Genomic DNA, 15961 nt, shown 5'->3' on the forward strand with positions numbered 1-15961 from the left:
TGTTTCGTTAAATCAGTGTAATTCCTGTGCACCAGCAAGACCTAAGAGCCACATATGCTACAAACATTGCAAAAAGCTGCCTGCACTGCTTATATCAGCAAACAGTTGTTGGTTGTCAGCTCCTGTGAAGGTGGGTCATTTCCCAGCTGGGAGAAAGTGGGCTAGGGAACCTTGTTGAGACTAGGGGAGGATACCCAGGAAATGGTGCACTTACAGGTTTAAAAAAACATCGCCACAAAAATCCCCATAAAACCCCACAACTACTAACCCAAACCTCAAAAAATCAGAGAACTAGTGGCCAAAGCTTTACAGTTAAAAGTTTCTAGTAAAAAGCTGTTTCGTAGCTTTCATCTACTATTTTCCCTGCACTTTAACCATGAATCATTTCCTAGAGCAGAAGTCTAATAGATTTTTTAATTATTATTTTTTTAAATTATATTCATACTGCAAGGCCAATAAGACAATTCAGGATGTTTTCTGAAGTCATTAACACATCCCAAGTAACTGATGGCCCCAAACCTTTATGATTAATTTCATAATAACTCTATAAAACTTCCTGTCCTATCTTGTTTTATAGCTTATTTAAGATGATTTATGTAAACTGGGTTTACTAGCTTGACATTCATTCTTCTTGTATTAGATTCTGATACTATAAAAGGTACCTCTTCTTGGCACAAGGCCTTAAGATACTAGGGTTTAGTGACTATTTGTCAGGTCAGGTTTTTATCATCTTTAATGAGAAATCCTTTTTGCCTGCTGACTCCACTTGACTGAACACATGTTTAGGGGAAGCAATCTAAAAAAAATTTGTACATTTAAAAATAAAATTAAAATGTCAGGAAAGGATTGCTGAGCAACAGAGACTGATTTCAAATGGAGACAATGAGCACCTTGAAAAGCATGTCTTAGGAAATGGGTTAGTATGTGCTTCACGTTTCTTAAAGGGACTAAGGATTTCAGAGCCTCCATCTGTGATGGAAAATGGGACTAAAACTGCATACATGTTTAGCATTTAAGATGTAAGGCAAAAGGAAAAACAATCTGAAATGTGAGATGTTAAAGTCTGTATCTAGATGCTATGGTGACTGGCAGGGTATGAATATAACACAAAAGCAAGCTATAAAAACACATTTGATGGGAGAAATCCTGGCAAAAAAAGAGAATTCCAAATTAACGGTACCAATGGTGACTCCTACAAAGTTCAAGAGCTAGAGTTTATCTAGCTCAATCTCCCTTTTCTAAAGGTTAGGATGGCATCAGCTTTTCTCCACAACTTTGTACTTTGTACTGCAATTCAAGTAAATGAATTGCAGCGGTTAAAAAAAGAAGTGTTTTGCTTGATAAGACAGAATGAAGAAGCTGTGCAGGAGCAGACTGCCATTTTGATGTTCTCTAGGAAATCAGTCGATGGCTATGCTGTCATTTGGCTGATGCTACTGTGATTTTAGAACAGCAGCAGTCCAGTCTCCTTGCTGAGAAGAAACACAAATCAGCAGGTCATCTACTGATTTCATTAAAAGTTAATAGATTGCAACATGCCCCTGAGATTTTTTCCAGCACTGATGCTTTTCTCAACTCTTTTCAGCAGCGCCTGTCATTTTGACATGCCCCCTTTTGAGCTATTTTGGACAGCTGGTAGCACTGAACCATATTCGCTCAAGCGCACATTGATCTCTCACTATGTTCTTGTTCTGCCTTACTGATTAAAAAGAAGTCCCTGTTTTCTTCCCTGAATAATAGATACATAGAATTCTGCGAACCTCCAAGACTAACAGAACCCAGTTTTCTATGGATATCTGCTTTAAAATTAGCAGACACTGGTGTCCTAGGAGGTGGGAGTTGAATATGAACTTTTCCAATGGTCAGAACATTTATGAAGGGTGCTGTGGATTTTCTGGTGTCTAGTAATACAAGACATTTTTCCACACTTGGGGCCGTTACAGAAGGTATTTTTCAAGAACTCCTCTTCCTACAACCCACTTACATGAAACTTGAAGGAACTGAATGATCACTGAGATTTCTGTACCCTGACAAATCTGTTTGAAGTAGGTTCAGTTGCACACCAGAGCCGGGGTGGGGTGTTGGGGTGAGAGGTATGAGATATAGACAGATACACACACATCCGACCATAGCTTATTTTCCATAAAAAACCAAGATAGACAATGGGTCAAGTTTCCCAGTTTACTGTGATTAATAATATATTTTTAGCTGGAGAAGTGGCCAGCTTTCCCTCTCAAAATAAATCTGCTGAAAGCTCATTTGGCTTCAGTGACTAGCTTAACAGTATCTCTTGGAACTATTTAATCAAGGTTTGAGTGCTTTGTCCATGTGTTAAATACTGCAGGAACTTCTAGTTGCCAGCCAGTCATATTAAAGGACAAAGATGTGATAAGTTGCACATTTGATCTTTAGCTAGGTAGTCAGATTGTTTCGTTGACTAGGAATGATGCCCTGCTGAATACTGACAGCCAAGATTTGCAGTTGCAGCCTGGGGCAGAGGTGTCGGTAGCCTTTTACAGTGATACAAAGCAAACCCCAAGGTCAAGGTGGTGCTTCTCAGTGCATTAAATCTGTTTTCTTTGGGTAATGGTTATTGCAAAGCCCAGAGCAGGTGTGGAAGTTGACCTTGATAGGTACAAAATAACAGAAAGGTGACATAGCATACAGCTCATCCAAAACATATACACAGGAGAGACCAATTCTAGCCGTTTCCCTTTCTTCTGCCAGTTTTTCTTAGGATTTTGTTGATGTTCCTCTTGGTGGCGAGTGCAGTGAGAATGATCTTTATACCAAACAAAAGTCTGGTAGTCAGTTCCTGAATGCCCTGAAATCCCAGATAAAGTATTACTAATTGCATAGTAGAATGATCAGAAAGAGTATCAAGTCAATCTGACAAGGATGCACTCAGCTCTTGTGATAATCACTGCTAAAATTGCAGGAAATGCTGCTAAATTCATTAGTAGTCTTAACAGCTTTATCAATGCTTATGTTAACTGAATGGGAGGAACAGACAGAATATGTCATTTCTTCTTGGTACAAATTTTGCCATTTTTATTGTCACTGCTGTTGAACTGAGCCAAAAGATACTTTTCACTCACCCTAAACTGCATTGGGATGTGTGTTTAAGTGTGTACCTTTAATATCTCTACATGCTGCCACCTTAATCTCCACCCCACACCGTTCTCCTTGGGCCCTGTCAAATGGGAATGCATTTGGAGGGACACGTCCCTACCTGTCAGGTCAGCATTCGGCCACCAGCCAAGCTCACAGGCTTTACACGTGAATTCATCCTGAACAAATTCATTCTCTTTGCAAGCAGTGCAAATCCAGCAGCAACTCACTTCTCCTTTCCTGATCACCTGTAAGGCAAAATACATCCTCAGCCATGATCCTCTATAAAACAATACAGAAGCCTCCCCAGCAAACAGGTACCACCTGCACTGTTTAAAATATGACAGCATTCCTGTGTACGGCACATTTCAAACAACTAGAAAACACGAATCCTGATTCTGTATCTACCCCTGCATATTAAAATTTGTGCTTAGGAGTTCAGAGATAATCTCTGGGGACAATTTTATTTTGTTTTGGGGGCAGCAGTTCTAAGTTGAAAGTACAAAACCATTTTCCCTTTGGTACAGAGGCATGGTAAGTGTTATATTTTCAATCAAACTTGAGAAGAGGTTTAATGTGAGAAATGGTTCAGGTCAGGACAAGTAGCTCAACCCACGCTTATTAACTATTGCACAGTAAAAAGCAGTAAACAAAGTCAAAGGTTCAAACAGAGTGATTCATGCACATACGTATATATAATATACAAAAGCATATGCACACACGCATAAATTCTGATTTACATTGAAGTCTCTTTGGGGCTTATTATACTAGTGTAAATAGAAATTCAAATAAGAGCAAATTAAAAAATCTACTTCTAAAAGGATGTAATGGGTCCTAGTAGAAAATAAAACCAATATGCAGTGACCAAGAGCATACTTCGGAACAGCTCTTTTGGAGACAACTGTCGCTGAAAGCTGTATCTTTCTCTGCTGTGAAGGCTGCTAAGTATAATGATCCAATGTGGAAAAGATGTTTCCCTTGTCTTGACTGCTAGTTTCATGACGTTTAGTCTGAAAGAAAGATTAAGAATAACTCCAAGCTCGTGGGGCTCCAACAAAGACTCTGTCTCTCTTTGCCAGGAAGGAGGAATCCAGCCTTGTCTCTAGGATCTGCCTATCCATCTATATGCAGAGCTAAGTGCAGTAGTGAAATACAAAATGTTTGTTTTATTGAATGCTGGCTTTGTGGGCTTTTTTGTTAACATTTCCTCCTGCAGTCTGTGGAGAGAGTCCAATAGACTTCAATGGGAGCTGAAGCTGGCATTTTGTATGCATGGTGTTTACATATACACACATACACAAACTGCACAATCTCAAAAACAGGGAAAAGACGGTTTGGAGGGTAGTAAATACCGATAATGTTTCCCCTCCAAGACTGTTGCAGTATGTCACTATGCCTTTGCCAAATCATCAATCACTTATTGCTTAGAGTAGCAATATAGAATTAAAAAGCTGCAAGTGTGCTTATTAAATGAAATTAGAAAGGGAAGTTCTGCTCTAAGGTGATTTCCCTGAGTGGGCTTCTTGCCACTTCAAACTTACTGCGTCCATACCATTTTGATAGCGGTGGAACATGTCTTTATGTCATCCAGACATGGCAGGTGGCAAATTATTTGTAACTTGATACAAGCGCTACTGTTTGGTAAACACAGAGTGATTTCACTTGTGTTTCCATACCTCCTGTTGTGAACATGAGATACAAATAGGCTTTTTGTTTGGGTTTTTTTTTCCTTTTTCTTGCAGGTGTTATTGCTGGAACAAAATACTGGATTCCCATGGGTCACGTTATTTTCAGGATCAGCCCCCAAGCGAATCACAGCCACTGAATGTTGTAGGCAATGACTAAGTGAAAATCTTGTTCTTTCTTGCATAAGGTAAAATTCAAATTCTGTCACACTAGAAGATTCTACATCACTACAAAGGACAATTTTAGAAACCATAGGCCTGTACATGGGATTGTAAGAGTAAAATGTTAATCTAGGAGTCTTTCTATACTTTTGGCTTTCCTGAAGAAAAGGAAGTCCTATACCTTGGCTTGAAAGAAGCTTGCCTGTGTTTAGGGATAAAACACTGACTGGTTATTCACATTTCTATAGCAGAAAGTAAGTGTCTGAGGCACACCTTAATCTGGCCCTTCAAGCAAGGCTCGCTGCACACTGATCGGACCATTCCACTCTTGTTCATCTGAATCCTGTAGTCGTCAATGTTCAGCACACCCTCATGCCAGGTCCCAATGAGGACATAGTCGTAGCGGTTGGGCTCTATGTACTGCAGGTTCATGATGTCATACCTGCAAGGGAAAAAAGAGAGAGTCACTCTCCTGCAACACAAAGGATGAAAGTTTACCTTGCCCTTCTCCTTCTGCCTCCATAAATATTGAAGTCATCCTTTAACACCAGGGACTAGTGTTTCATGGAAACTCCAAATACTGTAGGATTTGCAGCAGAATCATGGGAAATGACAGCTCTGATTGCCACACAATTACCGATTGCCTGCCCTGCTTACATAAAACTGTGGGTAAAACGTTGTGTGTCCAGGAAGAACTGCATGTCAAAGACAGCATGCTCTGCTAAATATGCACATGTAGGCACTGTCTGGATAGTGTGTTTTTCAGCCATTTTTCAAGATGTCTAACATTTGCTTGGTGCCTACATACAGGTTGGCTGCAGTTTAGCCCCTGCAGGGAGCTCTAAAGTAACCAGTAGAAATGCTCAAACTAACTAAACCGGTATGCCATAAGTTAACTGTAAGCACTAGTTCAACTATTTGTATTACCCAACCCAGTGAAACTGTCTGGAAAATTAACAGCTCAGGCACAAAATTTACTTCCTCGCCCTAAGCAAGTAAGAGAGATCTTCCCAAGGCTAATGTAAAGGAAGCATAAAACGCTGCTACAATAAACATTCAGCTTCCCTGCCTCCATCATTGCCTTCCATGTGCTGGGCCTGGTGTGTGCTAATTATTCTGCTCTTTCTTTAACCCACAGAACGTGGTTAGTGCAAAGCAGTGATTAAGTGTGGTGATTTCTTAGTAGGAAATAAGCAAGAATAGGAGAATGAATATTAGAGAGTGCACAGAGAGGAAGAACCACAAAAGAAGCTGGACCTACAGGCTGGCCTCTTAAGATGAGAAGGGGGAGAGCTTTGTTTAAAAAAGGACCAGAAAAAGAGGGCTGTGAACCAGAAATCAGCACTGGAGCTGAAAATCACAAAGCATCCTGTTTTCCAATCCTGGGAGTTACTGCCTTGTTTTACTCTAGTGGATTGTCTCAGTCTCCGGGGAAAAAATCTTTTGTTTATAATGAGTGTTGCTAATCTGTATGTGCATTAGGAATGAAAGGTAAGCAAAGTATGAGCCACAAATAAAACTGGGATGCTCGGTTGTGGGCAAAGAGATATATCCATTTCTTTCTTTTCCGTGGTGAGGTTCAAACATGCAAAATTTCAACTCTCTCTGCACTTCATAGAGGAAAGAGGTGCTAGAATTACTCTCTAGCCTGTTTTTTCTTAATTGAATCTTTGGGATCTCTCTAGTTAAAGATGATTTAAAGAAATGCATATTTACACCTGTATTTAGACCTCAGTCTTGCAAATATTGCATGCTCAGACAATGTTAGTGCGACTGCAGAACTTCACTGAATCACATGGGAAAAGGTACTCTTGCCACTGAGTTCAGTGGAGCTCCAAGCAGCAGGCTGCTCCATTGGTTGGCAATCGGCTACTAATTAAGGAGTTGCTTAGAAAAGGGGTAAATCTCAAATTCACTAGGAAACAATTCATTCTCATATCCCAGTTCTTGCAAAAAAAAAAAAAAAAGAACATAAAAAATGGAATACTGTTTTCAGGATTGTGAAGAATCCAGATAGCAAGAAGCAATAAGAGCTGGGCACTTTATAATGTAGACTCGACAGACAGGAATAAAATTGAGCAGGAATGTACGTGCCTCTTCCTAGCAAGAAGAACCTACTTGGATTTTAGTGTGACCTTGTATTAGACTGATAAAAAACCAGTTCCTCTGGGCTGGAAAATGAATTCAGGAAGGGGAATAAAAAATTACTAAAACCTCACATTCCCTTAATGGAATTTTTGAGCCTGCACAGATTGTTTTCATTTTTGCAAAAATATATTACAAGGCACAGAGTGGCATTAATGCAATATCAATCAAGAGTTGGCAATTTCAGGGATATGATTTTAGGTTGAAAGCCATTCTTACACTTTCTTCTAATACTGTTACCTTTTCTATCTGTTATCTGTCAAAGAATAAAGTATGCAGACTAAAAGCTCTTACACAGTCTTGCATATGACAAGTTGTAGTACAATGTTTGCAGCTTTAATATGTGGCTTGAATTTTAAGTGGAAAAACGTGGTCTAACAAATACACTTGCTATATGGAGACGTGCTTAAGTTCTTTATCCTTTCCTTCTTTTCCTTAATGAAAAATTTCTGCTTTGAGTAAGGACAAGTTCAGCACTAGAATACTTCCCCCCATGCCCTTACTCACATATGTACAACTTTAACAGTTTTGGGATGTGTCCAAACTAAAAATTATTATCCAAAAAGAAGTGGGTTTGACAAGAGTTGTGAAACTCTAAGAGAGTGAGGACCATGGACGCAGCTGGATTTCACACACACATGGCAGCATTTACAGAAGCCATGAAAACATTCTGCAGATAAGAAAATGAACCCTTCTTTTAATATAAGAGCAAGCTTCCTGATATATTGGGAAATGATGTAACCAAATAGGTGGTGTCATATGAAGAAGTTACTTCTGAGGTGAGCCAGATCATTAGCCAGCTGGTCACAGGCACATTCTTACTCTGGTTAGTCTGAGATTGCTGAAGTTACCTTCTTCCACAGCCATAATACCAGACTGGCAGTGAGGTTTGCTATCCTGGAGGGCAGAATGGAAAACAGCAATGCTGAGCAATGCTGGGATGTAACTGGCCAAAACAGCCACCCATGAAGCCAAACTCCAAACCAACCACATGTATTTAACAAAAAAATTGCTTTGTATGCAAGTTTGAAGTCTTAGCTTTATACATTTGATAATTTACTCAAAGCATTGGAGTTGATGGAGTTGCCATGTCTGAAGCTGCTGGGAATTTTGAACTAGAGAGTCTTACATGGGTCTATGTCCACGTCTAGTTAGGGTAAACCAAACTGTTAGCTTGTGGACCTCAGCATTTGTCCATACATCAGAGGGCCATTGTAGGGGCTGAAAGTTCTCCTGCCCATTGTCACATAGCGTTTTATGGTCAGGGGCCTACACAAATTGTTTGTCCTAGAGAGATAAGTTTCTTCATACCTGCCATAAACTAAAAGCAGGCAGTTACCCTAGAATAGACAAGAGGTCAAAATGGATCTGTCCCCCGTCCCTTGCACAGGCCCAGAGAAGGATGTCATGTTGACTACTGCATCCTTCACACTTTCTCCAGCCATTTCTAGGAATTCGAGTGATATGATTAATACTAAGAAAGGAAATGGGAGGTACACAATGAAAGTAAAAATTTCAGCAATTTTAACAGCATGGTCTTAATGACAGTATAGTGAGCACATACTGCTGATTTTCCAGAGCTACATCCACGTCATTTTTCCCAGAGGCAGTACAGTCAGTTAAGTGACTGCATTTGTGCCCTTCTGATAAATGCCTGCTTCACCTTTCTGGATAAAAGCTCTTCAAAGAAAAGATTCTGCACAGAAGACATAAACCTTCGAAAATGTGCTTCATGTTATCTAATCTCATTTTGATAAAAGCTTGAAACCATGAATTGAGCCTGAAATAGAAAAAGGGTTATATCTAAACAAATGGTTAAGGTTTGATGAAGCTGTAAAGGGTTTGAAATAGGAAATTATGTGTTAGGCAAACATAACTACAGGCATCTCTATCTGCTCTGCCCACCATGATTGTAACTAGGTACTTGTGAGAGTCAATTGCTCAAAGAACCTCACAGATTTTGAAAATAAAGTATGAGGAATGTTGCTGCCTTCTAAGAAGGAATATTGATTTATTGCCTCTTGTGAAGCTGATTTGTTCCCATAATATAGTAACATAATACCAAAAAACTTCTTACATATTTGCGTGACATTCTTGCACTGGCATAGAAAAGCTAAAAAACTAGGAAATTTCAGATCTGGCTCTCTTTGCTGTATTTAGGTGGTGTATGTGGTGGTTATCTTTTCATTTTGCTGCGGTACAAAAGGTCTTTTGGGTATTCATACAGTGGTACGGTCCGTTCACTCATCCACAAAGAGCTTTTCCATGTGGAGGGCTAATCTGGAGCTAAATACAATTCTGCATGGGCATAAACTACTGCTGGCATACAAAGATCTGACAGACTGTACAGATCACATTTCATATACACACCACTATTCTCTGATATGATATTGCCCATGTCATAAATGCCACAGACTGATCCAAGGATTACAGCATGAATAACAAAAAGGTTAACTGAACTTCCTTGCCCAAACTTGCTAACTCCAGCTGTGAAAATATAAATGAGGAACAACAACAAAAAAACCCTACCTAAAATAACTCATCAAATTCTAAATAGGCCAGGGAATCAAGAGAAATGAAGCTTGCTATAGACCAAAATGATGGATGGAATAAATTCTATTGTTCTGACCTACTCAGAGAAATATCCTGATGTAACCTCTCCTATATTTTGAATTCAGGAACTGTTCATTCTAATTCTATGCTTGGTACTGATAAGAGTTCTGGAAATGCTCTCAGGTGACAAGATAATAAATAAGATTTGGGCTAAAATTAGAAAATTACACCTAAACATCAAACCAAATAACTAACAGGCAGACAATGCAGCATATGCAAAGCTGGAGTAATGCTTTCACGGGGATAAACAGTGTGTAATAAACTTAAAGCTACACTAAGCAGTAATTTCTCTGTATTGTCTAAATTATATGTGCAAAGACTTGATTTATGCATTTGTGTCAATAAGTATGTATCTGACTGTAAGGGAATTGCTTCCCTCTACTTTCAAAGTCTGACCTAGCTCATCTATATCTTTGACTAAAATAATCTGAAGTATGCAACAATCAACAAGAAGACCAAACTGACTAGCTTTTTATTACCATTTAAACTTAACAAGCAGTTTAAATGTATATACCGTTTAAACATAACAAGCAATGCAAATAGCAAATGGTAAAAAACTTGGTCAGTTTTGCTAAAAAAGGCTAGTAATAGAGATGCAAGTTGCTTTAAGGCCACTTTGAAGGCATATGCCAGACTGCAAACTTTTGTTTGTTCCAGAGTACTCTCTTCGTGCAGTGTTGGCACTCAGATGCATTTATGCAATAAGCCCAAAGATGGTGTGAGAGAGTCTTTTATAATACTTTAATAACTCAGTAGGAAAACTAACTTCAGTGAAGAAACCCCTGAGTAGGTTTTGGTTAATAATGTATTGTGTACTTCAGCAGCTGAATTCAACTTATTTATAAAAAAACTAAAAAAAATAAAAAATAAATCCATCTGGAGGTGTCACACTTAAAATAGTTGCACAGAGACCACAGAACTAAGTGAAGAGGAAAAGATTTCTGTCAGCTGGCTCCCATAAGACAAACAAAGGTAACATCCAAGTCCACAAAGTTGCTGTCTCACCCATGGCTTGGGTACGCGCTGTGTCTGCTGGGGAGGGGTAGGCAGTAGCAGCTACCACAGTTGGAATTTACCAGACCACAAATGAGTGAAACACAGTACCTTCCGGCAAAAAAAAATTTAAATATTATTTGTCCTTCTCTACTCAGACCTATCTTTAAACTTTGGGACAGCCGATCTTATTTGGAGTGAAGCAAGTTGAGGAGAGCACACAGGAGTTCACCAAGCAGAACTAAATAGTCTCTGGCAAGGATGCAGCAGAGCTGCAGCTGGAAAAGGATGTGCTCTACAGCCCTACCTTTAAACACTTAACAAGCAAATGCTTCATTAAATTCCAATCACTTGTATTAGGCTCTATACATATTAAAACCCTGGTGCTGAACCCCAGTGATACCTCAGGTTTGTCCTCTCCTGAAACTCTAGAAATTTTACAGGCTGTACTGTAGTTCCTGTCTCAATACACACCGTAGCTACCAATATATCACGTGTTACCAGTGTTATTCCTGGCTATTGGTAAGACTAATCCAGATAACTCCATTCATGTCTCACAGTAGGCAAGCTATATGCTATATGTTTCAGCAAAACAGCCAAAGAAATCTCCATCACCAAATCCAGCAACATTCCCCCTTCCAACATCTGGTTTAATTAATTGAGATGAAACATCTCTTTACCTTCCAGGGGCATCTCCCTTTTCATCAAACCAAACTTCTTCTCCAGAAACACCAATGAACGAGGATTTGAGAAGGAACTCCAAGAGCTTGCTGCCATCAATTGGCTTCATAGCATCACACAGCCCAACATGTCCAGGGCAAAGGGAATGATGCATATTTTGTAGCCCATAAGCCATAGCATATATAGCATTAATGACAAATCCCATTTTACTGTCCTGCACGTAATTTTCTTCTAGGCTCTCATTGCCTACAACAGGAAGAAAAAAGCGTTGTTATATACAAAGGTGAAATAACATGAAAATACGAAAAAACAATGAGATATAAAAAAGGGATGTTATTATTTCTCTTATAAAGCTTTAGAAGCATAAACAAGGTACCAGCCAGGGATTTTAATTAAAAAAAAAAGCAAAAAAACCACCAAACCAAACCACTTGTTTTTTTCCCCAGAAATCTTTAATTCATTGAAAGTGAAATGCCTTGTGAGAAAGCACCAGTTTAATCAAATTGTCAGCTTTAATTTGTTCTTTTTGGAATTTTTACTTGTCATTCCACAACGTTATTTATGCTAAGAAGGGTTAAACAGCCCAGCATCAGAATGATACATTTCAGCTAGAACAATTTTTAAAAGCAATTTGCTTGTAAATTTGACTTTTTGTCACATTTGAAGATCTTTTTTTTTTTGAAATCTCATGTTTTTGAGGGCTAAGATAGCAATGTCCCTTTCAGTGTTAATAAGCAAACAACCTAAATCAGCACCGCTTCTCAAGTTATCAGAAATAATCATTTTAACTAAAAGTAGTAGTAGATATGCCAATTTGGGATTGCTACAGAAAGCCAAACAAAGTTTGTAAAACTAAAAGACTTTTTATGTAACTGCAGCATGAGCAGACACCGAAATCTTTGTCCATTGATTAGAAACAATGGGGCAGCGGAGGTTTTCCCCACACGTAGGTTTTAGCTCCCATCTGACATGCAGGCACTACCAGAGGGTGCCATTTGCGGTTGCATTTCACATCAGACCCCACCGGGTCCTGGGCCGTTCCCCCGCTCCCCGTCATGAGCTGCTGAACACTGTCAGCGCCGACCCCGAGTCACAGCAGACCTGTGCTGCCAGGGTCCCGAGGGAGCTGGAGGTAAGAAACCTCCCCGTTTTGTTTCTTTCCCCCTGAGTCATTCTATCGCAATATGCTCCAAACCGCAAGATGCTTTTATCTGTAAACCTCCCACGTTACTCGGTGTTTAACAGGCATTTGCAATCCCGTCTCTGTTACTTTCTCTAAGTAACACCTTGTCTACGCTAGAGAAGTAGGATGTGTGAGAGACTAGGTGTTAACTGACACTTCTCAAATCCAGGTTGGAGAAGATAGTTGTCATTTTAATATGAAGAAAAGAGGAGAATCTACAACTTCACTGAAACTTTCAAGTAAAAAAATAGTTCCTTACCCTAATATAGATATCGTATGGCTTTCAAATCAAATCAAATCATGAAGACTATCCTTATATTTATCTTTAGAAAAGGCTCTCATTTGGCCAGTCTTCTCAGCTTGTTTGCCCTACAACTCAGAAAGGTCAACTAGGGATTCATTAGGATAGCGGAGATCTCAAAGGCAGGTATGTCTACGTTTCTTTCTCTGGGTCTTCCTCGCACAGGACACTCACTGCAACTGGGCAAGAAAGTCTTGCTTCAGCAACTGTTTTCCAGATGAGCTGAACATAGCTAGCAGTTGTGACGGTAAGTTAAAAAAGCATTGTGAAAATAGCATAATCTGACTGAATGAGTTCATGTGCTCCTCTCACTGCCACACATTCAGCACCAGCACCACCAAGCAAGGAGCAGCTAGAGAAATATTTCCCAGAGGCAACATATCTGCTACTTGCTTTGCAGGAGAAAGTTCATAGCTCCCATTCAAATCACGTGAAGCCAATGCTATTTAGATCCATGTTCAGAAACACAGAAAGAATAGAAACCTCATATGTAAGCTGACAGAATATTTACCCAGGGAAGCAAGGAGTACACCACTATACGTACCCTTGCTTATGTACTGCTTATAGTACGTACAGCATGGTCTAGACATTTGTTGCCTAAACATGTTAATGTGTGGTCTGTATATGCTATCTCTAGGTGTGTTTTATCTGCTGATTAGTCCCTTAGGATTAACACACTGTGAATTTATCACTGATTCTGCTTTCTTGTAGATAGAAAATGAATGTGTTCTCCATCCCTATGTGAAAGAGAGGCGGAAAGCCCCTGAGCTCAGCACAGCAGTCCCCTCTTTCTTGTGAAGCTTCTAGGCAGCAAGTCATGGAATAGATCATAAAATGACTGATAGTGCACAGCACTCACTATCAACTGTTTTCTACCTGAGAGTTTATCTCAGATACCTCCTTAATATCTCAATTAGTTAAAAAAAAAAAGGAACGTAAACATCAGTGACACTTGCAGGAGATAATGATAGCATCCATATGCATTTCCTGAGGCAAGCATTCATGTGGCTGCCGGAGGTAGAAAACTAAATGTAACAGAACTTGCAAATGTCTAAAAAGAGGCCATTTCCCTCAAGTATGTATTAAGTCAGCAAAGCATGCATTTGGTTTCTCATATTTCAATGTAATATACATACCTCCAAAGATAATAAATATTTGATGGTGGGAGGATTTGCTTTTGACTAATTAGGAGTGAACATCTAGCTTACATTAAGGCTCCAAGCATATAGTTCCACACTGCAGAGGTGACGGCCTTAACGTCACCTATAGAAATAATTGTAGTGGAAAGCAACATGTGAAGCATCATATGGTGATGAATTATCTACAGATCAGTAATATAAACATCCCTATATGTATATTTTCCAGTAAATCCAGTGTGAGAAGTCATGCTTTACCTAAACTTAACTTCCTGCAGTCAAAATCCATTTTATTTCATTTTCATCATTATAACTTATCGATATACTTATGCATTTAAGCTTGTAAAAATTCACTTACGACAATCAGTAAGAAATGTGTGCTGCTTTTAAAATAAATGAAATCATGTTCAGCCAGAGACAAAACAGAGGCAATCAATGTTCAGATAAGTTTTCATAGGACAGCTTTTCAATAAATGTAAGAACTATATTATGTTGTTATGGGGCTTCTCTGTAAAGTTGTATTTTTCCTCAGTAGGTCTTTGAAACGTAAAAAAGAACAAAGCAAAACTCTGGACTGTGAAACTTTTATTCTTGCTTCCTCTCTCACCCTTTGGAAAAAATACCTTTGATCTACAATGAGTAATTTGAACATTAGGGTTTATTAACATTAAAAATAGAAAAGTATTTTGTTAGCTTTCTTACTTTTTTTTTTTTTATTTTAGGGACCTTAGCTTTCACTAAGCAAAGGAAAATTGTAAGTCATGTGAGCACTGGATTAATTGCAGTCACTCAAATTAGGCCATTACTTTTTTGAATGACCTTGAAGATTTCAGGTGTCCTAAATTTCATACTTACTTATTTTTGTGTTGGATGCAATGCAAATCTTCCTTTAATAATTTTGTTTTAACAGTTCCTCAATAGTCTGGGTCATTTTTCTCTTATCACAGTTTTGGTTTTAGTCTTTGCTCCTGTCAGTCAATCTTAAAGCTTAAAACAAAAAACTGAACAAAAAAAACCCAGACACCACACCCTGGCTGAGACACACAACTGAGAAATGCTCCCAACACTGCTAAAAGTAATACCTAAGTGGAAGGGGAAGGAAGAGAAGACAAACCAAAATTTCATGAAACTCACTGTAAGTTTTTCCTTTTACTGTAAAGTGCCTCACATCTAACTAATATGAGCTTCAGCTCAGTACTGAGAAGGACCTGAATGTAAAGCAACCATGAATTTAGTCTAGTGCCTTTGCTGTGACATTGGTGTGGGGCTAACAGTGCTCTCGAGAGCAGAGTGGGTACTTGTGCAAATCCCACTTAACAAACTGAAATTAAGAAAAACTATACTATCAGACTTATGGCTAAAAATGAGTTAACTTTCATGTATAAAGATAGGAAAAGTCTATGTTAATATTCAAGAAGAAATTACGCACAAAGGATTACTCATTTGCAGTCCTTAGGCTAGGGCAGGAAGGAATTTGGGATGGAAAGAAATATAAAAACATTTTGGTTGAGGAATCTGATCAATACCTAGCCAGTTGGTAAATTTTGAACAAACACACACATTTGATAAAGAACACAGTCTGTTCACAGATGACTCTTGATTAGAATAAAAAGCCAAAATCTGTTGAATAAAATTGTTATAAATGATAATATTTCACCTCGAATAGGCAGATAGTTTTATGGTTTGTTACTAACTGTCATCTGCTGAATATTCAAGGTCACATAAAAAGAGACGTTGTTGTCTTGGTCCAGTTAGCAACTATTATGAGAGCTATCATCTTTTCTGGTGGTCCTGACAGAGGTCTGAAGGTCTTAGAAATTGTATATGCTGCCGCCTTTAGTTGTAGCAGTTAGAAATTGTATATACTGCCTTCTTTAGTTGTAGCAGTCCTTCCCAGGATTGATATGCTTTGCGGGTAGGCCATATGAGATTTTAGCTGTTGCGAGTTACA

At 38.8% G+C, this 15961-nt stretch overlaps 1 protein-coding gene across 2 annotated transcripts in view; it reads right to left on the bottom strand.

Moving 5' to 3' along the window:
• GRM1 (glutamate metabotropic receptor 1) overlaps positions 1–15961 on the bottom strand; it is a 204995-nt gene that overhangs the window by 35641 nt on the left and 153393 nt on the right. For both annotated transcript variants that reach the window (XM_052784794.1, XM_052784795.1), the window contains exons 5-7: positions 11390–11636; positions 5232–5400; positions 3233–3359 (exon numbers count right to left, since the gene is read on the bottom strand). In XM_052784794.1, the coding sequence (XP_052640754.1) occupies positions 3233–3359; positions 5232–5400; positions 11390–11636 (543 nt within the window). The remainder of the gene's footprint in view (positions 1–3232; positions 3360–5231; positions 5401–11389; positions 11637–15961) is intronic.

This window comes from Harpia harpyja, chromosome 4 (assembly GCF_026419915.1).
Source record: "Harpia harpyja isolate bHarHar1 chromosome 4, bHarHar1 primary haplotype, whole genome shotgun sequence".
NCBI classification, from domain to species: Eukaryota; Metazoa; Chordata; class Aves; order Accipitriformes; family Accipitridae; genus Harpia; species Harpia harpyja.